The sequence below is a fragment of the Malaclemys terrapin genome, chromosome 9 (genome assembly GCF_027887155.1).
Source record: "Malaclemys terrapin pileata isolate rMalTer1 chromosome 9, rMalTer1.hap1, whole genome shotgun sequence".
In the NCBI taxonomy this organism is placed as follows: Eukaryota; Metazoa; Chordata; order Testudines; family Emydidae; genus Malaclemys; species Malaclemys terrapin.
Genome location: NC_071513.1, coordinates 12670077 through 12694854, shown reverse-complemented (window position 1 = coordinate 12694854; position 24778 = coordinate 12670077). Strand labels below are relative to the sequence as shown.

Here is a 24778-nt window from a genome sequence, read left to right as displayed (position 1 = left end):
TCTTTAGAACAGGGGTTCTCAATCTTTTTCTTTCAGAGGCCCCCGCAACATGCTATAAAAACTCCACGGCCCACCTGTGCCAAAACTACTGGTTTTCTGCATATAAAATCCAGGGCTGGTTTTAGGGGGTGGCAAGCTGGGCAATTGCCTCATGCCCCATGCCACAGGGCCCCCCATGAAGCTAAGTTGCTCAGGCTTTGGCTTCAGCCCCATGCGGTGGGGCTTTGGCTTTCTGCCTTGGGCCCCAGCAAGTCTAATGGCCCTGCTTGGGGACCCCCTGAAACCCGCTTGCGGCCCCCCCAGGTGGCCCTGGGTCCCTGGTTGAGATACCCACTGCTTTGGAACACACCTCAGGGCACTCCTTATTTGTAACTACCCTATCTGCTTTGTATAATTCAATTCAGCCAATGGTGAGTGCCCAACATCCTCCTCGCTCTGAGTTGGCTGCAGAGCTTGTAGTTGCAAGTTGCTTGGCTTCCAATAGTTTGCTGTATTTGTGGGTGCAGGGTAATGTCTCGAGCAGACAAATGTTGTGTGTTCTTTGGCTGAGTTTTGGCCAATATTGCCCATTTTGGGTTGCCACAGTGCACCAGACCCTTGAGCCTCTTGGTTGGTAAAGGACATTAGTGAGACACCACGGCCACTGTTGGTGGTATGCCAGTGTCTCTTTGATTGAAGGTAAGGAGACAGCTTCTCAGGGATGCACTGGTGGGGCCACTACTAAAGAAACTGTCTTGAGCCCAACAATCTCAGCTACTGACTCGCGGTGCATCTGCCTCTTTTGGGAAAGATTACCAAGACTTCCTCTTTTGGGAAGGATGGCCAAGCAGCTACGCCAGTGTCTACAGACTCTATATTCCCTTCAGCCTGATCAATCTCGGTTCAGACCAGATCTGAGGGACAGAAACTGCATGAGCAGTACTGATCACTCTCTCTTCCTGGCTCTGCCCAAAGCCAATGTATCTACAGTGAGTGCATAAGATGTGCCTTTGGCCTGGCTGATCATAAAGGGCTGTTCACAAGGCTGTGAGGTCCCTAGCAGCAGTGGACAACTATTCTGAAATGGATTCATTCCTGTTCAGAAGAGGAATTCCAAGGGGTAATCATGGATGATTGTTTAGCCACCCAAGAGCCCTCTCATGTAGGGTACTGCAAAGGTTCTGCTCTGTTGTCTTTCTTAGTCAATGTGTATATTAGGCTGCAAGGAGGATTAGTAAGGAGACAAGAGCTGCTGTGTCTATAACGTGCAGATGATATTCAGCTCCACTCTTCTCAATTACAGTTGATCCCACCAATGAATCTGAAAGGATAACCAGACATCTAAAGGAGTCTGGGGTTCGGAGGAGGGTTGGCTGACCGAGGCTATGTCCAGGTGAGACCGAGAGATAATGTTAGAAAGTTGGGGGAAGCAGCCAAGTGAACTGGCTGGAGTTATCTCAGCTGCAATGTGTGATGGGGCCATGATTTGTAAATCAGGGGTGCAGTTTAGACTATTGTTGGAGACGCAAGTAGTAGCTGTGTCCAAGGGCATTTTTTCCCCACCTGCTTGGTAAGGGGAGTGTGCTCTTCGGTTTCAAACGTGGACCATGCTACACTTATCCATGCCTTTGTCACTTTGAGATAAAGACTGTTGTAATGCACTCTCCTCAGGGCTACATTCTGACACCATTCAGGAACTTCAGCTAGTTCCAAAGGTGGAGGCCTGCTTACAAATAGTATATGCTGGAGCTCATAGCACTGCTGCGCCGAGAGCTGCACAGGTTGCCTGTGGGCTTCCAGATGAAAGTCAAGGTGGCAGTCTTGGGTTTTAAGGCCCAGGTTACTCGAGGGATTGCCTCTCCCCTTGGACCATACAAACACAGTTGCAGTCAGTGGAGGCCCTAGAAATGGAACTCCTCTGATACAAAAGAAAAGGGACGCTTCATTTTACTTTCATGCTTGGCCTGCTGGAGTCCAGCTTCATCCACCTTCTCCACAGGCTACAAAGCTCATCTTCCTTTGTGGTGTTTGGGGAGGAGACAGGATGTGGTTAGCTGCTATATGGTGTAATTACATAGTGAGACTGGATTGGGTTACAATTATGGGCCGCTGGCAAGGCACTAATTAAGTTTATTATTGTGCATTTTAAAATATTGGAAGGGTGTCACAGAGCTTGGGAGGGGAGCTTCTAGCATGCATGTTTTAGAAATCTAAACAAACTGAAGGCATAAAAATGCATGACTGTATTAACAAATGATGCAAGCATTTCCAGACAGATAGATTTTATGTAACAGTAGCCTTGTATATAATCTGATTTGTGTGTTACTCGAGGTTATCTCCATACGGTACCATTTAACACTGCATGCAAATCTCACAGTGAGATATATTTTAGCATTGAGAAGTGGATTTAAAGTGCAATTAAAGTTTAGAGTTGGAAAACCCTTTCACTGGTCCCGCAGACTTATTTCTTACCTTGTGGATATAGCCACATCCACTCTCCACTTAATGTCATTAACACTTGGCAGCTTATTTCCTTGTTTCGTAGTTGTGGCTTCAACAACAGGACGCCTGGAAGATAAACCAGGGAAGGGAAATTATGAAGCACACATGTAAGGCAAAAATCTAAAGGGAAAAAAACATGCCTCAGTACAAACATGTTTCCCCTCTGCGCCTAGCACCATTCAGAGCACTCTGAACAAATTAAGGTTTTGTAAAGGGGCTGCATCTTGTGCTCAGACTACACACGTGCTTCTCGCCTTTTGCTGCACTTTTCAACAGATAATTTATCGAACTCCTGTGTGTAATTTCAGTAAACTGAGGTCACAGTAATGATCTGTCAAAGGGTTATGGTAGAGACCTGAGTGTTGAAATTGGAATCAGAATAATATATAAGTCAGTGATGCACTATTAACAACTAAGGTCCTTCTGCCAATATACCATGTGAGGCCAGCACTAGCAAGTAAGAAAGAGGGTTTAAACACAGAAATTAAGATGTGCCAACACCCTCCTCCCCAACTGCCCTCCCCTCAGCAAACACATACAGCACCGCTGCAGCAGAGCACGCCTAGTGTCAATTAACATCAAGTTTAAAAAAAGAAAAGAAAAGATAATGTTAACATCAGGGAGCCGTCTGAAGCGTGCAGTAAAATGTCATCCCTGGATCCTTGTTAGAGTATGTAAAGTGGATCGGATTAGAGTTCCTTATGTAATGCACAGTCACAGCAAGCCCCGACGTGGCTTTTATGATTTTGTCTAGTCTAATAAATGAAAGTTTTGGCTTCTTACACATCGTATTTTGTAGCAAGAGTCACACATGCTGGGTTTAGGTGTATTTCTATGAGAAAATGCAGTTGATGGTGATTAAACTTCAGATGCCTGGCAGTCTTTAAAATTTTAATAGCATCTTAAACTCAGAGTAAGTAAACAAGCCAAATCTGATACAAAGACACAACAAGCATCCATTTTTAGATGGACTCACAAACTATCTCCAGAAGAAGGTCACTCAGTGGTCTGCTGGGGAGACAGTCTGAACTTTGTGTTACTCATCCTTTTTTTTTTTTTTTTTGCTAAGCTTCTTGTGCCAGGGTAAGTTATTTATGGTACATTTCAAAGCTACTCCAACCAAGGGCTGGATGATGCTTCACATAATCTAATTACATACTTTATTTCAGAAGAGATTCCTCTTTTCACAAACGAGGATACATTTGCTCGATAGTCTAATGGCTATCCCTACTCAGATCCAGGCATACCGTTTCCTTGGTGTCTGCTTATAATTTGTCCAGAGAAATTAGCAGTTAGACGAAGGTGTGTAACACGGACAACCTAAGGTAGTATGATGTTCTCGTGTAGAGCAAAGGCCAAAAAAAAAACAGAACACCCCCCTCCCCCCCAACAAGTTATTTTCAGAACTGAGAGGCATCCCTGGTAGTGTGGACAAAAACAAGAGCAGAGGAAATAGATCATCTGGCTCTTGCCCATAGTCAGCCTGTGGATAAGAAGTAGGTCAACACAGCTGGGTGCCACTACGAGGAGTCAGAGCCTAGAAATGGGCATTAGCAGAATCCTGACAGGATTAAATATTATAAACATGCCTTCCCCTCAATGGTGAGCTGCTGCAGGGCATCGTTTGTAGGGAGATCACCTCAAAAATATCCATGCTGCAATTTGCTGCCTTTGTACGTGCTAATGTCTGGCAGTGGAAGACACTTCAATTAGGCAGGAGGGTCTTGGGGGGAGAGGTGGAATAAGAAGTCTTCTTCCATTTTCTAGGTTGCGGGTGGTTGGCGTTAAAGGTCCATAGTGCAAACAAGTGTGATGAGACTTAGCGTCAGACTCTCACTTAGAAGTCACAAAAACTCTGTGGCCAAAGTTTAGACCAGGGGTCTCAAACTCAATTTACCTTAGGGCCAGTGCCAGTCCTCAAATCCTCCCAGTGGGCCAATAATGTCACTCATGCTGCCCCCCCAACACTCCGCCCCCTGCCTGCTTAAGGCTCTGGGAGGGAGTTTGGGTGGGGGAGGAGGTGCAGGGTGCAGGCTCTGGGCTGGGGGTGGGGTTACAGGCTCTGGGAGGGAGGAGGGGGTAAGGCTGTGGGAGGGAGTTTGGGGGCTGGGTGTGTGTGTGGGGAGGGGGTGCAGGCTCTGGGAAGGAGTTTGGGGGCGGTAGGGAATATGTGGGAGGGGGTGCGGTGCTTACCTGGGGCTCCAGGGCGGGGCGGGACAGGGGGCCTCAGTGCGCTGCTGCTCCCAGGCACTGCCCCTGCAGCTTCCCATTGGCCACAGGGGCGCTCGGGGCAGGGGCAGCATGCGGAGGCACAGTCCCGCCCCTCCCTGTGGCCGCAGGGAGGGGCCAGCAGCCACTGGAGTGAGCAGGCAGATGCCACTCAGCTCCGCTGCGCTGCCGGGGCCCTGGGGTGGCAGGTGGGGCCAAGGGAGAGACCCGGCCCCAAAACTGCTGGAGCCCCGCGGACCACACTGGGGAGGTTCGCGGGCTCTGGTTTAGACCTTTAGTTTGGTGCTGGACTGATAGGTATAAACTTCTCTTTACAAGGTAGTTTCGTTTTCAGTCAACACTTTCTTAACCCTCTCCACCCATACAAATGCAGCTGGAAACGGAAAATCAGCAAGGATGGTAGAAACTCAGCAGCCAACGTGAAAAGAAATGGGATGTTGGTGATAGGAAAAGAAGAATTTATTTACACTGCAAAACATAAGACACCTTTGACTTCACAGAGTCTTCACTGCACCTGCTGAGTCTCGTGTCTTCAAAAACACTTTAATTAAATAAAATTTTTTGGGGGGGCTAAAGAGTGTCCATCAGTGACCCCATATATTCTCCGCATGCAACGCTTCACACAGAACTGTCTAGAAACAGTGTGAGTGAAGGAACAGTGGGCAAACTGGGATGCACCACATTATACTTGGGACATAATGATATTCATAGGGACCTAAGTGAGTGTGTCAGAGTACTCTAAGCAAAATGCATTGCAGCAGGAGAGCATCTGGAATGAACTCCAGGATTGGATGCAGTAACTGAACTACCAATGTCAAAATTAATGATGAACCAATTCCAGACATAGCAGTATTCGCCTAAAAGGAATGTATGAAAATTCAATTGTATAACAAGAGCACACGAATCAGTGAGACACACAGAACCATGGGACCCACTCTAAGCAATGATCTGACAATACAGTAATCTGGATTAAAATTAAATTGTACTAAATTTATTGTAGGTATTAAAAGTTGGAGAATCTAGAGTAATCCCTTTCAAAAAGCAGCTTTAATTTCTCAGTTTATCTGATGGTGTCTATCAGACATGATGCTCTTCTCCCTTTATCTACACAGCTTGACATATCTGAAGCTGTGGTGATATAAAGAGAAATACCATTTTTAATTTTGGAGAGTTTTGGAACTGTCATTTAAGATGCAAAATTATGTGGATAGGCCAGAATGCCTGGAAAACCATAAAAATGAGAGGTTAAATGTTTATTTGAAATGGATTCCTCTGGGATATCTAGTTCATATGAGTTCTGAATCAAAAAATCTAATAGGTCTCACTCCAGTGGTCAGGTACTTAGAATGACTGTACATACATTTATAATTCATTAAAAAAAATGTAGAATTAGGTGTTAGCTCATGCAGCAGATTTGCATGGAAATGATACATGGTCCTAAAAGTCCCTTTGTTCTGGTTCTTAAACATGAAGCCAGATTACATTGGATAATCACAGCTGGAGTTAACTCTTCTGAAATTAAAAAAGCTAAATTCTCTAACACAATAGTGGCCTGGATGAAAATACATAATTCATGCACATTCTACCCTCCCTTCAAATGTCTCTCTCCATCACCAACATTTCACTTGGCACCTATGAACTCTGCATTCTTACATCTACCGTGGTGTAATTCAGAAAGAAAATTACAGAAAGGAAGAAAGAGTAAAACGTATACCTGCTCCCAAGAAATCTGCACTTTGAGCAAAGAGCTGAAACAAGGAAAATTAATAATATTTTGAACTTCTGTAGCATCATTCATCCATTTGTTTTGGGTAAAAACAACAACCAAGAACAAGGAGAAAAGAATTATATCAATAACAATGCTGGGCTTGATTCTCACAGGTGCTGAGTGCCTCCAACTCTCGGTGAGGAACACTCAGCACATGCAAGATCAAGCCATTTATAAATATGGTGAGAGATAAATAAGAATAGAGGATCCGTCTGGGAGAAAGGACCCCCTAGAGAGGGAGAAAAATAGTCTGCTCTAATCCTCCTTGATTTGATGTAGCACACTAATCTATTAAGCTATCAGGTAAATGAATTCTGACTAGTGCAGCACCAGCTATTAACCCTTCTAGAGTATCATCAAATCACCTGGATTGAATTCTCAAGTCAATTTTACAATCAGGCTGGATGACTGAACTCGATCTAGGAAAGTCTCTAACAATTACAGCACAGCATATGGCATGGCACCTGTGGTTAGACTGTCAATGAAGCATGCTAATGAATATGCTCTGTATAATGCAAGTTATAGAAAACTTAACGATGATGAATAATCATAGAAGTGTAGGACTGGAAGGGACCTCAATAGGTCATCTAGTCCAGACCCCAGCTCTCATGGCAGGACTAAGTAACAACTAGCTCATTCCTGATAGATGTTTGTGCTAAAAAATATCCGGGTCTCAGCTGCCTAGCCCTGCGTGGTGGCAGGGTACAGGTCTGGGTCCTGGCTGCCTGCCCCCCACTGGTCTAACCTGTTCTTAAAAATCTCCAATGAAGGGATTCCACAACCTTCCTAGACAATTTGTTCCAGTGCTTAACCACCCTAACAGGAAGCTTTTGCTAATGTCCATACCTACACCTCCCTTGTTGCAATTTAAGCCCATTGCGTCTTGTCCTATCCTCAGAGGTTAAGGAGAACATTTTTTCATCCTCCTCCTTGTGACAACCTTTTATGTATTTTATGTTATGTCCCCTCCTCAGTCTTCTCGTCTCCAAACCAAACAAACCCAGTTTTTTCAATCTTTCCTCATAGGTCATGTTTTGTAGACTTTTAATCATTTTTGTTGCTCTCCTCTGAACTTTCTCCAATTTGTCCATATGGTGCCCAGAACTGGGAGTAAATAGGAAAATTGTTTCTTGTGTCTTGCTTACAACACTCCTGCTAATACATCCCAGAATGTTGTTTGCTTTTTTTGCAGTAGTATTACACTGTTGACTCATGTAGCTTGTGACTGACAATAACCCCCACATTCCTTTCCACAGTACTTCTTCCTGGACAGTCATTTCCCATTCTGTACGTGTGGAATTTGATTCTTCCTTCCTAAGTGAATACTTTGCATTTGTCCTTCTTGAATTTCATCCCATTTACTACAGACCATTTCTCCAGTTTGTTCAGATCATTTTGAATTTTAATCCTATCCTCAAAGCACTTGCAACCGCTCTTAGCTTGGTATCATCTGCAAACTTTATAAGTGTACTCTCTATGCCATTATTTAAATAACTGAAGAAGATATTGAACAGAACTGGACCCAAGGACACATCCCTGAGGGATCCTACTCAATAACCCTTTCCAGCTTGACTGTGAGCTACTGATAACTACTCTCTGGGAACGATTTTCCAGCACCCACATTATAGTAGTTCCATCTAGGTTGTATTTCCCTAGTTTGTTTATGAGAAGATCATGCGAGATAGTATCAAAAGCCTTACTAAAGTCAAGATATACCACATTTAACACTTCCCCCTATCCATAAAGCTTGTTACCCTGTCAAAGATAGCTGTTATGTTGGTTTGACATGATTTCTACTGGACAAATTCATGTTGACTGTTACTTATTACCTTATTATCTTCTAGGTGTTTGATTGCTTGACTATTTGCTCCATTATCTTACCAGGTACTAAATGACTAGTCTGTAATTCCCCAGGGTTGTCCTTTCTCCCTTTTTATAGATTGGCACTATAGTTGCCCCTTTCCAATCCTCTGGAATCTCTCCCATCTTCCATGAGTTTTCAAAGATAATGGCTAATGGCTCAGATATCTCCTCATTCAGCTCCTTGAGTATTAGGATGTATTTCATCAGGCCAAGCCAACTTGAAGACATCTAATCTGAGTAAGTAATTTTTAACTTGTTCTTTCCCTACTTTAGCCTCAGATCTTGCCTCATTTTTACAGGAATTCTCTATGTTAGATGTCAGATCGCTACTAATCTTTTTGGTGAAAATGAACAAAAAAAGGCATTTAGGACTTCTGCGATTTTCACATTTCCTCTTACTGTCTTTTCCCCCTCATTGGGTAACAGGCCTACCCTGTTCTTGGTCTTCCTCTTGATTCTAATATATTTGTAGAATGTTTTCATTTTACTCTTTATGTCTCTAGCTAGTTTAATCTCATTTTGTGCCTTGGCCTTACTAATTTTGTCCCTACATGCTTGACTGAATTTTGTCTGTACATACATAATATCTAACTCTTACATAGCATTTCCATCTGTTGGTGAAAGTATCATTATCCCCATCTTACACATAGGGAAACTGAGGGACAAACCCAAAATCATTCTGAGTTTCCCAAAGAAACTGCTGGTCTCCACTGCACCTGACTACTACTACTGGAATTCTGTGCCACTGCGCAATGCAGAATTTGCGCAGAATTAATGTTCCCTGCAGAATTTTATATTTTTATGCAAAATTTGTGATTTCCAGAGAAATGCTTCCTTTTTCGAGTTTTGCGTGTTTCCAATGTATTAGTTATGTATACACATTATGTCTCTATGTGCACATGAGCCTGAACACATCCCCCTCTGCTCCCATCTATCACTAAACGCCCCAGCACGCCTGCCTGCACCTGGCATGGGGGCATGCATACCACCTCTGGAGATGAAGGGGGGTTGGCTGGCAAACCATGTACAAGACCCAAGCCACACAAACACCCCCTCTCCCTCCACACACTCACCCTTACACACACACACTTTTTGCTGGGTCTCTCTTCTCCATGCTAACTGCCCACTATCCTACAACAAAACTCACCAGCCCCCCTCCCATTACGGTGGTGTGTCCCAAAAACCTTACAATACACATAGAAGCTTGAACTTGGACAAGACATGACAGACAGACACAAAACAGTCCTTTAGGATGCTAGTGCCCTTTTAGACCAGGTCATTACAATACTTTTGTATAACCTATTTTTGTATAATATTTAATTTCACTGAAACAGAACATAAGTGTCACCAAAATACATCGAGTTCTGTATTAATATGTCTAGTAGAGAATCTATTTGCCAAAAAACATTTCCTGATTTTTTTGTTGTTGTCTGTATTGTTACAGACATACTTGCTGATGGGTATTTTGAAATAAATTACCAAAGGAATTGAAACTGGTGTGATTATATTGTATTTTGACAAAATATGCAGAATTTTTAAATATTGTATGCAGTATTTTTAATTTTTTGGTGCAGAAATCCCCAGGAATACCTGACACAATCTGGGATTTCACCACTTGCCTTCTGTTGCAGATATACTAGTTGAAATTTTCAAGGCAGTTCAAGAGATTCAGCTACACGTCCTCTATCCAAGCAGTGCAAGAACTGTGGCTAAATTCCCTGCACTGTTTCAAAAATCTCAACCATTATTTTAATTGTCCATAAACATGCATGTATTCATCATCATGGAACAGTGCATAAAAGTAAGTATGACCCCTGATTCACGGAGCTTACAATGCAAATCATGTTGAGCAAAAGACAAACTACATAGACTGAAGATTGAATCTTCACGGGGAAGGTCAGGGATTTGTGCCTTGAGAAAGGATTTAAATGTGGCAAGAGAAGCTGCTTGCTGCACAGAGGTATACTCTTGAACTGACTGTCACTTTACATAGAATCAGAGTTGTAGGGTGAAATCCTGGACCCTACTTCATTGGGACCAGGTTATCACCCACGATCCTTTAGACCAGTCGCTTTCAACCTGTGGTCTGTGGACCCTTGAGTTTCTGCAGACTATGTCTAAGGGGCCCGCAAAGGGGTCAGCACCTCCATTTGAAAATTTGTAGGGGTCCGCAAATGAAAAAAGGTTGAAAACCACTGCTTTAGACTTCTGATAAGAGCATGTAAATTGATTTATAAAATTACGAACCTGTTACCAAAGACCACACTAGCAAAGTCCATGATGAACTCTTCTGGTATCCTTAAAGAAAAGGTCAACAATATTAGACAAATATGTAAGTGTTCTGTAACCACAGATTCCCACCCCTCTCTCTCCAAGTTATATAAACCATTATATAATTCAAAACACATAGTTTTATCAACATTTTACATTTTTTCCTCAGTTAGAACTACCATCAGATTTTAAGCAATCACTTAAGTTCAGTCAAATTGAGAGGAACACAGCCTAGCAGGATTCTACTACCTTTTATAGCAGGGGTCTTAGGAACTCCCTTTCACATTTCCCTCCTCCCTTGGATAGCCTTTATTCTCTAAAGCAAATGATTAGATACATCAAGTGTGAATTTCAAAGGTGCTCAGCCCTGACCTAACTGCTCTCAGTGACGTCAATTGGCATTTTACCAGTGACTTTAATGGGAGCAGAATTAGGCCAATGCTAGGTGCTTTGGAGAATCCCAACCAACACTTTTTGATTTTACTTCCAGCTTAAAGTTCAGGGGAAAGAGAAGGAAAAGATTTGCAAAGAATGGCACCTCAGAACGATGTGGAAATCTCTGGAATAGCTCAGAGCACTTATTAAAAAAGCCACATTACATGGACTGTGCAATATTATTAATAATTCACAATGTCTTAACGCACACAGCAATCGAAGATCAGAAAAGAAAAGGAAAGGTCCCTGTCCTGAATGGCTTATTGGTTATAGGTGAGATCGGAACAAAGAGGAACAAGGTAAGAATTTACACAGAGTGGGGTGTGACCATTAGATCTTGAATGCTTAATGGTAAAGGTGGATTTTAAATAGCTTCTTGAAGGGGAAGTTTAATTTACATTAGTGGGGAGGGTATTCCAGGCATATGGAAACACATGGAAGGTGGCACAGAGAGGGAAGTGGGCAAGAGGCAAAGAGGAGTGCTTTTCTGGCTGTATGCACATCTCCTTCTCCATGAAAGGCAATGGGGTCCTACAATACAAACACTGTCTGAATTATCTGGGCAAGCTTTTTACCTGAAACACCCCAGCAAGGAACAAGGTTCCATATGGCAAACAACTCTTCCTGACTTTTCCTCTGTAAGGACTGAACAAAGGGGACGTAATGGTACTTCTCAATGCACTGTGTTTATTGTCCTGGTGTGGATTACTCAAACACATAAGACCTACTAATACCACCTTTGCTACTGCATTATTTTTGCAATTCAAAATATGTTTTCAGGAAACCAACAATGTGCAGACATTGTCCCTGGCTCAAGCAGCTTACATTTTAGTCCAGTCACAGAAGGAAGAGATCAGACAAACAGTGCTGAACTAGAGACGGTGTAAGTATCCAGCAGTGATCATTTTTCAAAGGTTTTGTTGAAAAGAATGTTTCAAGGAGGGATCTGTGGGACGAGGAGCAGACTGTGAGGACACCCTTATTCAGTGTTACTGGACCAGGTGCTGACCAGCGCTACAAAACTACTAAGTATGCAGAGAAAAATATTCCTGGCAGTGGTCACAGACTCACTCCCACTGGCTCAGCGGCTTCTGTTTTGCTAAATGAAAGGTGAATTTGAGAGACTGCTATTCTCTCTGCTGATGAAAGTGCATGCCTGGAGATAACCTCCGTGTTGTGATACTGGATGACAACTAGAGTGACAATCAACAGTGATGTAATCAATCCTAAGTGGGTTTGCCCTCCCTGCCTCCTTTTCCACTAGATCTATTGAGGCAGGGGTAAGGAACTAAAGACCATAAAAGCACCTGAGAGTTACAGGACCTTTGCCTGTCTGATTCCAGCCAAAAAAGTTTTCAGCCTCACTGAAGGGAATGGTAAAGACTATGGGGAAGGCGAAAGCAAGGATATGACTCAAGCCCATAACTTCTGGAGGAGAAATGACAACTTGCTGTCTCTCTGCTCTGGCCAAATTCTGGCAGCATCAATAGAAGATGGCTATTGCTCAGCCAGGTACATGTGTACCTCATGCATGTGGTCATGGTGCCAATGAGAAATCTTGGCCCAATGACCCACACCAGTTGATGCACATGGAGATATTTCTTTGGTTAATTAATACATCCCTGGGGCAGTGAGTGTCTGCTTTGCCTCCAGCTCAGATATGCTGTGCAACAATATCAATGTCATTTCCCATAAGAATCACTGAAGTTGTGAAATGAGCCAATACACCTAAAACTTTCAAAATCTCTCTGCATGCCCTTGTGACCAGAAAGACACTATTTACTCATTTAAAAATCTAGTCTCAAGGTGAGCAGAAACAATGATTTAAAGAAAAAAAAAAATCATTCAGAGATGAAAATGTTTGAAGACATCTCCCCTTAAGTTAACTAGCTTATTAGACTCTCCCGAGGGCACCAGAGAAGACTACCAGTGTAAACTTCTAGGTCTGAGAGCAGCATGAATGTACAGGCAAGTTAACTTTTATGGCTACGCCAGCCACATTAACAGCAGCAATGAGGCATGTGTATTGTCACTCTTATGTACTTTCTTCTTCTAGTAATCCAGGCCAATCCTGTAACAAGAGTCACCTAGGCTGACTAATGAAGACCTTCCTGTGGGGAAAAGTGTTGGTAACATGATTAATCTATTAGTAGGAGGGGAAAAAAAACCCATACAAGTGTGAGGCAATGGCACTGTGGTCAAGTGGCAAGAGCAGGGGACTGGATATCAGGAGTCCTGGATTCTATTTCCAACTCTAACACTGACTTGTGCTTTGGAAAGTTTCATTTCTCAACCCCAATTTCCTCTGTACAACAGGGATAATATTTACCTACTCACAGGTGGCATGGAGGTTTTAGAGAGTCCTGTGGCACCTTTAAGACTAACAGATGTATTGGCGCATAAGCTTTCGTGGGTGAATACCCACTTCATCAGATGCATGTTTAGGACTCTCTGTTGCTTTTTACAGATCCAGACTAACACGGCTACCTCTCTGATACATGAGGGTTTTATTATTTCTTGAGCACATAAATGCACTTCTTAATGTCCAACACAGAGAAGACAAGGCTCCTGCCTCATTCTAGGCAACCAAGTTCAGACCCAGTACACCAGATGTTCAAGGATTGGAAAGTCAAATACCCAAGTGGTGCACATTTATTTAAAAAAATGGGTTCACGTTGAAAAGGCTTCTTAGAAAAATGCAAAGGAGGCAGGGCAATTCATTGACCTAGATGAAGAGGGAGACTGTCCCAAGCAGTAGGGGTAGCATGGAAGATGACACAAAGATGAAATGGGGACAGAGTACAAAGAGGGATGGGGTTAGGCAGGAGGCTTGGATGGAATGAGGGGATAACTGAGAGGTCGGCAGCCCCTGCTGGCGACTAGGATGTGATTGCCAACAACCTTGAGGAAAGTAGCTTTGGTGGAATGAAAGAGGCAGAAGCCAGAATGCCGAGGAGCTAGGAGAGAGAATGTTTGTAAAATAATTTGAGATCCTGGCACAAAAGACATTACACAGATGCACAAAATATTAAAACAAACAATGCAGGGTATAGGTTGCGTTTTCTCTTATTTCTCTGTTCAGCAACAAACCAGGAAGATCACTACTATGCAGTGAGGACTAGCTTATAGTGCCTGAACGTCTATACAAAGATATTCTCTCTGGATAGACTGAAATGGATTTTGACTAAGTCTTTGTAACAAACATTGTGCTTTGCTGGCTAATTAGCACAAGCGATCACAGCTGAACAATGCAGTAGGATTTCACGAGTGTTATATCATTGTCCTTTCAAAGCAAAAAGTAGGACAGTTCCTCAACTTCTGAAATGTTGTCATTGTCTTAGCAAACGTACTAACAAAAACAAAATATTGCATGGCGGGTGTGTGTGCGCAGGTCACATTTGTATAACCTACATTAAGGACTAAATTGTGCCATCTCCCCAATGTGTGAAATTTACTGCATGAGTTCAATGCCAAATCATATCTTATACAACGCCTGAATATTTCTCCTGGCTTCACATGACCTCATTATCAAAGTGTTACAAGTAAATTACATCTGAACAGGACCATGTTACATTACACTCATCTCACACAGTTCAGTTGATATCATGGTAATAAGCAAAGTGATAATCAAGCTTTTTGGGGGGAGGTGGGCAACGGATAGAAGGGGTGAGGCAAGGATGAAGTGGCAGGCTCAGCTCTTTGTTATCTTGCATCTGAAGGATGAAGTCAATCCCTTACAGAGTTCTCTCAGCAGGTCCATGGGTGTGATGCTATATTGATCACTCTGACATTTTAAAACAAACCTAACTTTGAAGAGCTTTTTTTTTTAAAAGGTAGTGTTTGGTGAAAGCTTCTGGTCTGACAGCCTGGAGCCTCAAATCCTCTATCTACAGATCAGGTACAGCCCAGACAGCAATAACACAATTTCCTTTATTTATGCCACACTCTTTCTGTGGGTACGTCTACACTTACCAGAGGGTCCGGCAGCAGGCAATCGATGTTCTGGGATCGATTTATCGAGTCTGGTTTAGACGCGATAAATCGATCCCGGATCGATCCCGGAAGTGCTCGCCGTCGACGCCGGTACTCCAGCTCGGCGAGAGGACGGGGGAGCCTCGACGGGGGAGCCTCCCTGCCGAGTCTGGACCCGCGGTAAGTTCGGACTAAGGTACTTCGAATTCAGCTACGTTATTAACGTAGCTGAATTTGCGTACCTCAGTCCAAAGTGGGGGGGTTAGTGGGGACCAGGCCTGTGTCTCAGCCATGATCTGGAGAAAAGTTGGCTAGGATTGTGGCTGGTTTTACCTTCATGTTCAATCCTTGGAGTCTCAAGCGTGGACTGCCAATCATGGTGGTGCTTTTGTGATGGAGTTACTTGTTCACGGGGAACTGGACTGAGAACACCAGCTCATTTCACAAAGGCTGTCACTAGACAGTATCCACTTTTGGATTATACTGACCTGGGCTGGTTTTCAACTGGTGACCTAGAGGAGACTGGCTTGAGGAATTGGCAATGAGACATAGAGCTGCTCTCTCCCACAAAGAGCATTAACGTTTAAAAAGTTGATTACAGCGGCCTGTTCCCCTACAGGGTAGCAGCTACACAAAAACAGTTATAGTGAGCAATTTAGATGAAATAAATGGGCATACCTAAGCTCCTGAAGATCTTCCTTAAAAACCTACAAAGACAAGGAATGTGCAATTTACATACTGTAGACTTGAAAACTGGTTCCGCATTAAAAAGATATACATTTACAAGAACTAAAATAGTGGTTACTTGCTTGTTAGCGCGCCCCCCTCCCCCAATTTTATTCCATGCTAATAGTCCTGAGATGGTAAAATGGATGCTGGATAGGATTTCCAGACATGCCTAAGTGACTTGGGAGCAGAAGTCAACACTCAATGGGACCTGTGCTCCTAAATCACTTAGGTCTATCCATACTGCCCACCATTGGCAGCAGCATGTAGGGCATAGGTAGCTACCTGCTGCAGTGGAAGGCAAGCTGTGTCTACAGTGTGATGTGTAGCTACATGAATCAGTGAAAGGCTCTGGCAGCAGGACTCCTAAAAATAGCAATGTAGACGGGAGAGGCACTGCTTGGGCATGTAGAGAGCTGTGTAGGGTACTTACCCACAGGGTTCAGGCTTGTCTTTACTTGCCTAAGCAGTGCCTCACCACTGTTTATACACTAGATAGGGGATGTGCAGTGCATGTACTCTACACACTGCTGGAAGGAGTGTGTTGTGTACACGTTCTCTTAGACACATTTGAAAACTCCACCCATTAGTTTTAAGAAAAACCTCTGTCATTCCATCTTTATTAAATCTACATGCTCTTCCTTTGGAATCATGTTGTGGTCTCTGAAAACACTTTAGGGGTGCTTGTTTAAACTATTAGAACAAAACAGAAGTTGCAAAAGATAAATTCTGACCACTAAAGAAGCTTCATCACTGTAACAGTATAATGGGAGATCCCTCCCAACACCACCCTATGACAGAGGAAAAAGAACATCTTGACACAGAAGATGCCAGGAAGCTAAAAGCAGACACATTTAAAATAGAAAATAAGATTAGACAAAAAGAACAAACATAAGTTAAAATAAAGCAAAAGGTAAGGGAAACAAAATCACAAAATCATACAGAACAATGGGGGGAATTGAGGCAGAGAGATTAAGTGACTTGTCCAAATTCACATAGAATGTGTAGCAGAACCAGGAACAGAACTCCGGTCTTCTGACACTCAGTGCCATATCCTAACCATGCACTTATCTTTCCTCCGAGATACACATACAAGGCAAGGAAAAACAGGTGTGCAGCACAATTTCACACGTTTTTTTCTAAACACACACACACACACACACATAGATAGTGTGGAAAAAAAGTTGATGGCAAAAGAAATTACAAATTATCAAAAAAAGAGAGATGGCTACAAAATGAAGACAAATAAAACAGACAAGCACAACCAGAATGCAAGCTGCTGAAGTAGAAAATGGATGCAAGTAAATCTTTTCCATAAACTAAGTTTTTCCACAAACGTCTGCAGAAGTATCTTGTAAATCTATACTTCAGGTCTTTTTAAAAACAGAACAACAAGATTAGTAGCAACAAATGCATTCCCAGCAGAGATCCTTCTACCAGTTTCTCATGACCTTTTTGAGCTGAGTGACACACCCCCGCATGGAGAAGTTTATGCTGTAATTTGCAAGTGACACAATCTTAATTTATCAAGGCACCATGCACTCCTAGTACTTACTTCTTGTTTGAAAGTCAATAAGGGAAGCCGCAGGGCCTCTCTGAGAAGAGTATACATGCCAGAGATGAGGGAAGTGAGCTGCTCTTCTGACAGATCAACGCTTTCTGCAATCGCCCTCACAGATTCTTTGCAATCTTTTCCTTCCAATGCACTAACAACGACTGCAAAGAAACCAACAGGATACTCCTTTAAAATGGGGAAAGTGCGATGTATGCGTGCACATCCAAGCAAAATTATGGAAATATTTGTGTGTATGAGGAGGCTGGTGTTTTCCCCCGGTATTAATATATCACTCCATGTCTTTGTAAACACAACTGATTGTTTACCAGGTCTGTTGTACAACAACATATTGCACACAAAGCTCGAGTTGATGGAATAAGAGTTACGGTTTAAAGTGGAACTGTCAGCAGCAGTGGGCGAGTTTGATTCGCTCAGGGAACTGGAAATGGGATACAAACGCTTTCATCATTATGTACTCCTGGGGGAATTCTGCACCGCTGCGCATGCACAGAATTGATGTTCCCCGCAGAAAAATGACTTTCTGACAGGGAAGCAAAGGGAAGCCACAAGAGCGGTCATGTGACCCTCCCCAGCAGTATGCTTTGGGTGCCCAGGGCAGCCGGCAGAGAGGTAAATCACTGTGGAACAGAGGGCAGGACTGGGGAAGACCCAGCTGGTGGCACCTACCCTGCACTGGGTTCAGTGCTAGTCCCGGGTGGGCTGGATAGGATGGGACTCCTCTTCCCCTGCACGGCATCCAGGGCCAGGTCAGACCCACCCCCAGATTTCTACCCGGGCTGCAGGAAGTGCTGCAAACTGTCCCCACTCCCTGCACCCATCACTCCTCAGCTACAGGGGGAGGGATCACTGTATGGGAAGCTGTTCCTCCATCCACCCAATCCCCATGCATCCAGACTCCCTCATACCCAGACCCCCTCGCTGAGCCTCACACCCCATATCCAGAACCCCTCTGCCAAGCCCCACTCCCCCTGCACTTGGAACATCCTGATGAGCCACCTGCACCCCGATCCCCACTCCACTGGCCCCAACCAGCTACATCTGGATCCCCACCAACTGAGCCCCACTCTCCCAGCATCTGGACCCCCACTGACCCCCCCTACAGAGCTCTATCCCCCCACATCCACCCCCTCCTCCACCGCTGAGCCTCAACCACCTTCACCTGGACCCCCCTGCAGAGACCAATTACCATTGCAAACCCCCCAACAAGCCCCTGTGCATCCATATCCCCCCCCCACACCCAGATCCCCCACTGAGCCACCCACACCCAGATTGCCCCACACAGAACTCTCTCAACCCACACCTGGATCCCCCAATGCTAAGCCCCTCCACACTTGGATCCTGTCTTGCTGAGTCTGTCTGCCCACACCTGGTGCACCTGGCACAGAGGGGCAGGGCCCTGGGGTGTTTCTGGGGCAGGCTGGGTCCTTGCACTGTGTCAGGGTTGGGTGCAGCCTCATTGCTGAGTCCATATCCTGGAGGGAGTCGGGGGGACCTGCAGAGAGATCTCCCACCTCTGTGCAGGCAGTGCTCCCCAATGCCAGGCTGGAGCCTCCACATTTATTTGACAAATAACATTTGCGGAATTTTAAAATATTGTACGCAGAATTTTTTTGGCACAGAATGTCCTCAGGAGTAATTAGGTCACCAGTTTAAATTTGATGTGGGCGTGTAGTGACAAAGTCTTTCACGTCACAAGTCTGGTTTGGTGGTTCACCTACTTTAGGATGGCCTGTAGCTCTGACACTTGTTTAGTAGGAGCAGGACTAGGAGAACTAACTTGCTTCTCATCAGCTTTAGATACCACAGAGAGTTGGAAATGACACCCTGGTTGCAAGCTCAGCAGACAGGTTAAATATTGAATGGGCATGGAGGTAAAGTGAAACTAACTCTTTTTAGCTGACCTCTCTGGGTCAACATCAATGCACATTTCTGGAGCAGTTTGCACTGGTGCTAATGGTGCAGTACCAGCACCAAAGATCAGCCAGGCTTCAACATCATAAAGAGACACCTTTGGTTGGACTCCCTAAGACCGTCAATATATAATTATTTTTCCACATTCCACATACACAAAGGCTTATAAAAATGAATTTGGCTTATATAAAAATTTTGCTTCTACAATCACATCTGTGTGGGCAGACCTCACAAACACATGAAGCCCCACTGAGAAAGATAAATGTCTGCCTACATGGATGGGTTTGCAGGATCAGGCCTTTACATTGGACATTTATTCTGCTCCAGATTTACCTCCTGAAATAAAATACGAAAAGTTAAAAATGGCCAGGCTGGGACAACAGCTTAACATTAAGGTTAAAAAATAAAAACAGTTTTAACTGAATTGCCAAACTTCCTTGTGGTATTAAATGGATTTCACTCACTACCAGCTTCTATTTTTGGACAATTTTACTTCCTTTTGTACATTTTAAAATGTCTTTAAATGCAGTGAAAGATTCTAAATAATCAGAGCAGTCGACTGAAATCTTCAGTATTTATCCCCAGAACAGATGTAATATGGGCAGTGCCAGCACAAGATTTCCCACAATGTTGGAAAATGACTCAACACTCAAGCTGAGGAATCGTCTTTAAAGGAGAAGGGGAAGATTCCTTCTTCACTGAAACTGCCTAAAAGAGTGTCAATTCGTACCAGTGGCGAGGATGTTTTTTCTGTTAACGTCTGTCCAGTAAGTGCACGTCCAGACTCGAAAAGCAGGTTGTGTTTTAAAACACATTAGCTGGTTCTGAACAACCCTAGCATGGGTAGAAGAATGGGAGGGGGCAGGTGGTGAGATCAAGCTAACACATTTTCAAACACAATTAACCCAAGCTACGGTAAGTGCAACATCTTGTTTAAAATCACGTCAGTTACAACATATTAGCTAGTATGTTTTAAAACAACCTGTTTTCCTCATTTGGACATGACCTAGAAATTGGACTGGTATCAATAATCAAATAGAAATGAATTTGGTTTCTATAAAAATTTTGCTTCTACAATCACATCTGTGTGGGCAGACCTCACAAGCAGACACATGCCAACAAATGATCCAAGAAGCGAAAGGTTCCTTCTCTCATTACTGAATCCTATGAGTATTTCTCTTCAAATCCATTTGATCTATTTTACAATGTATATTACACCAGGGGTTCTCAACCTTTTTCTTTCTGAGTCCCCCCTTCCCCAACATGCCATAAAATCTCCATGGCCCACCTGTGCCACAACAACTGTTTTTCTGCATATAAAAGCCAGAGACAGCGTTAGGGGGTAGCAAGCAGGTCAATTGTCCAGGGCCCCACGCCACTGGGGGCCTCGTGAAGCTAAGTTGCTCAGACTTTGGCTTCAGCTCTAGATGGCGGGTGTAGAGGCCCCAGGCTTCAGACTCATGTGGTGGGACTTCAGCTTTCTGCCCTGTGCCCCAGCAAGTGCCAAATCCTGCTTGGCAGACCCCCTGAAACCTGGTTGCGGCCCCCAAGGAGGCCCCAGACCTCTGGTTGAGAACCACTGTATCACACTACCCTAGAATGCCTACTGTTTAATCCACACGTTGTAAAGAACTGCATAGCTTTACTGGATTGATTGGAATGCTGGTAACCACATTATAGTAACATTTCCAGTTGATACTTTTTTAAGATTGACTATTGGTAGGCAGCATGTCCAGTGGATAGAGCACAGGAGACCTAGGTTCTCATCCAGGCTCTGGAAGTGACACAGATGACTTCTCTGCACCTTAGTTTCTCCATCTGTCAAAATGGGATAACACTAAAAACATTAAAAATCCTTGTGAGCTAGGTAAACTAAATGCTGATTGAGATCAATGAAGAGAGCGTGCTGTATAAGTGCAAACATTGTTTTTAACATGAAACATTTCATCACGCATCCACTGAGTCAGAGCTAACATGCCATTAGTTTATGCTGTCAGACTTACATTCAGGGGAGCTTGTAATACCTTTGGCAGGATAACCTTGAGACTCTGGTTTGTGAATTTCTACACCTTCAACTCAGGGGTTGTATGACATTGCATATCATTTGACATTAGCTATAATATATAGTATGATATATAAACAAATTCACCATGCCTTCCAAGGCTGCCAATCCTTCAATGGAATAATAGTTTGTAGTACGTGCGCTCACCATACATCAGCATGTCAGCAAGAGGAAAAGATGGGTAGAGGGAGACCTGTGCTAGCTCGGTTTATTCTGGAAAAGTCTGTTTCCTTTGGTTGTAAGTGAAAAGTAACTAACAGTTTGGGAGGTTTCAGGGTAGCAGCCGTGTTAGTCTGTATCCTCAAAAAGAACAGGAGTACTTGTGGCACCTTAGAGACTAACAAATTTATTAGAGCATAAGCTTTCGTGGGCTACAGCATCCGAAGAAGTGGGCTGTAGCCCACGAAAGCTTATGCTCTAATAAATTTGTTAGTCTCTAAGGTGCCACAAGTACTCCTGTTCTTTTTAAGAGTTTGTGAGCCGATGGAAGATTGTTTACATGTTCTAGTTACAATAGCATTTTTGAGAGACTGTTTGCTCCCTCTACAGAAGGAAGTGGGAAATGCACAATGAACTCATGAAATCTTTACCACAGACATTAAACCACTATGGGATTTAGGGAGAAAAGGGACATGTTTCTGTGTTACCTAGTCTCCAGTCCTCCCTCGTTAATAGTGGGCTGGACAAACATGGATCTACTTCCAATTTTACTTGACTATCCGGTGAATCTGGCAATTTGTAATCCCATTGCCTACAATTATTACATAGCTGCTGATATAGCTTCAGTCACGAGGTGTTGCTCCATTCTCACCCCAATACACTAGCACTATGAAGATTCCTAATCCCAACTAGAGCCAGACCATTACAGCCCTGCGCAGATACAAAATTTGTATCCGCATCCAATCCACAATCCGAAAAATAATCTGCGGATGCAGATATCTGGCCGATTTGCAGCGCTCTACAGACCATCTTAATCTAATAACGGTCTACTTGTCCACTTCTTGGAATGCTTAGCTTTCTGTTATTCAGATCCAACACTCTCAGTGACTGGTTTGATCAGGAGACCAAGCATGTGGCTTCTGGTGCCAAAGAAAATTCAGTGTCCAAAACTGAAGTGATGTCAGTTGATTAAAGGGTATGAGCAGGACCTTCCTATCCATATGGGGAGTGGGAGGGTGGTACCCACTGGGGAGGAAAGGTGCAGGACCCCAAGGGGAACAGGACCCCTCCGCCCATTGCGGGGGGGTGGGGGTGCAGGACCCCCCGGGTAGGAGCTGGGAGCCCCTGCCCGTTGCATGGGGGGGGTTCAGGACCCCCCCGGGGAGGAGCTGGGAGCCCCTGCCCGTTGCATGGGGGGGGTTCAGGACCCCCCCGGGGAGGAGCTGGGAGCCCCTGCCCGTTGCATGGGGGGGGTTCAGGACCCCCCCGGGGAGGAGCTGGGAGCCCCTGCCCGTTGCATGGGGGGGGGTTCAGGACCCCCCCGGGGAGGAGCTGGGAGCCCCTGCCCATTGTGTGTGTGGGGGAGGGTCAGGAGGCCCCTGCCCGTTGGGGGGGGGCACAGGACCCACTAGGGGAGCAGGACCCCCCTGCCCGTTGGGGGGGAGGAGAGAGGGAGCAGGAGCCCTGCCCAAGCGGAGGCAGGGGGCGGGGAGGGCAGCCCGGGCCCGGCCGTACCTGTCAGCAGGCGGCGGAAGGTTTCCTGGCTCAGGCCCCGCACGCCCCTGGCCATCGCCTCCACCTCGGCGGGCAGCCGGGCCCCCAGGAAGCTGACTCTGCCCAGGCTGCTCTCGCCGTGCACCGGGTGCGAGTAGGGCGGCGACCCCGCCTTCCCGGCTGCAGCCATGGCGGCCCGAGCGCCCGGCTCTCCGGCTCCGCTCGCAGCCCCGCGCCCGGCCGCTCCGCCTGCCCAGCGCGCCCCCTGCTGGGCCGAGGCAGACGCGGCAGCGCCCGGCGCGCCGCCGCTTGGGAAGCTGGGAGACTGGCGCAGCGGCTGGGGGGAAGTGGGGGGATGGTGTAAAATGCTTGGGGCCAGATTTAGCCTGAAGTAAAGCAACGCTAAGAACTCCCTGCAGTGCTCATGTTTGTGCAGATGTTTGCAGCTGGCTGCAGGTCCCCCTGTAAACCAATTCATGTCCCTATTTCATAGCCAGCATCGGTAACAACAGAATTACAGACACACCACAAGGCAGGGAAAAGGCACTCTCCTGGGCTTTCCCTGTTAGCTTTACTGGGATTTTAGGGAAGGGAAAATATAGAAGAGAGAAAGAGAAAGGAGGTAAATACAAATGAGAAAAAGAAGGCGCCCTAGAGAAACGTGATGCTGAAGAACAGAGAAAGAAGCCAAATCCATCAACATGAAAAAAGCCTGAACATCAGCATGAGACTGAAATCAATGGCAGAAACTGGAAGACACCCTGTGCTCCTGAGGGTGCGGAGGAGAAAGAAAGAAATACAAAAGAGTAAAAAGAAGGGGAAAGAGAAGCAGAAAAATAGATACAGGATCAAACTCACAGAACTAGACATTAACACGTGTAGCTGTCAAATAACTATTGATTCAATTCCTCTTCTCATCTATGTTTGTGACCCGGCTCTCCCCTCAGACTTAGCTGTTATTGTGTGTGGGGTTTGTGTTTTGGGGTGTGGTGTGTTGAATTATGTGTATAATGCAGTTATATGCTGCTGGGTATGTTGGATGTGTATGTGGCTGGCTCTGGTGGGTGCTGCATATGGGATGTGTACAGCTGTGTGTGTAGGGGGTGTTGCTGAGTGTGGTGTATATTGGATGTGTGGCTGGGATGGTGTGTGCGCACGGCTGGTGTATGCTGGGTATGGTGTGTGTGTGGCTGGTGTACAGGGCCGGCTCTAGGCCGATTCCCCTGAATGGGGCCCCGCGCCTAGAGGGGCCCCGCGCAGCTGTCCATCCGGCCCACGGCCCACTTACACCTCCTCCCCTGAACACTCCACCCACCTTCTCCTCCCCGCGAATCAGATGTTCGCCGGGAAGCTTGAAACAAGCAGCAGGCAGGAGGTAAGCAGGGGGGGTGGAGGAGAGTTCCAGGGGGGCTCAGTGCGGCCAGGTCGAGCGCGCGGCTCCCTCCGGTCTGGCTCCGGCCGAACACCCCCAGCCCGGTCCCGGCCAAGTGGCTCTGGCCCGGCCTGGCTCGGGCCCTGCGGCGCCGGTCTCGGTCCTGGCCAAGTGGCGCCGGCTCGGCCCGAGAGGCTCCGGCCCCGCGGCCCCGGGCCCGGGCCCGGCCCCGGCCCGGACGTGGACCTGGCCGAGCGGCTCGGGCCCTGCGGCACCGGCGCCAGCGCGGACCGAGAGGCTCCAGCCTGGCCCTGGCCCAGTGGCTCCGGCCCAGGCCCAGACCGAGCGGACCCGGCCCAGGCCCGGGCCGAGCGGACCCAGCCCGGACCGAGCGGACCCGGCCCAGACCCAGACCCGGACCCGGCCGAGCGGCTCCAGGCAGCGCGGTTAGGGGGCAGG

General features: G+C 45.6%; 1 protein-coding gene across 1 annotated transcript in view; it reads right to left on the bottom strand.

The window, feature by feature from the left end:
- The window catches only part of COMMD5 (COMM domain containing 5), a 32397-nt gene extending 9199 nt beyond the window's left edge, over positions 1-23198 (bottom strand). Inside the window, exons 1-5 of the mRNA XM_054040543.1 lie at positions 22969-23198; positions 17301-17461; positions 15698-15726; positions 10589-10639; positions 2452-2547 (exon numbers count right to left, since the gene is read on the bottom strand). Of these exons, the coding sequence (XP_053896518.1) occupies positions 2452-2547; positions 10589-10639; positions 15698-15726; positions 17301-17461; positions 22969-23137 (506 nt within the window). The 5' untranslated portion in view covers positions 23138-23198. The remainder of the gene's footprint in view (positions 1-2451; positions 2548-10588; positions 10640-15697; positions 15727-17300; positions 17462-22968) is intronic.
- Positions 23199-24778: the final 1580 nt, after the last annotated feature.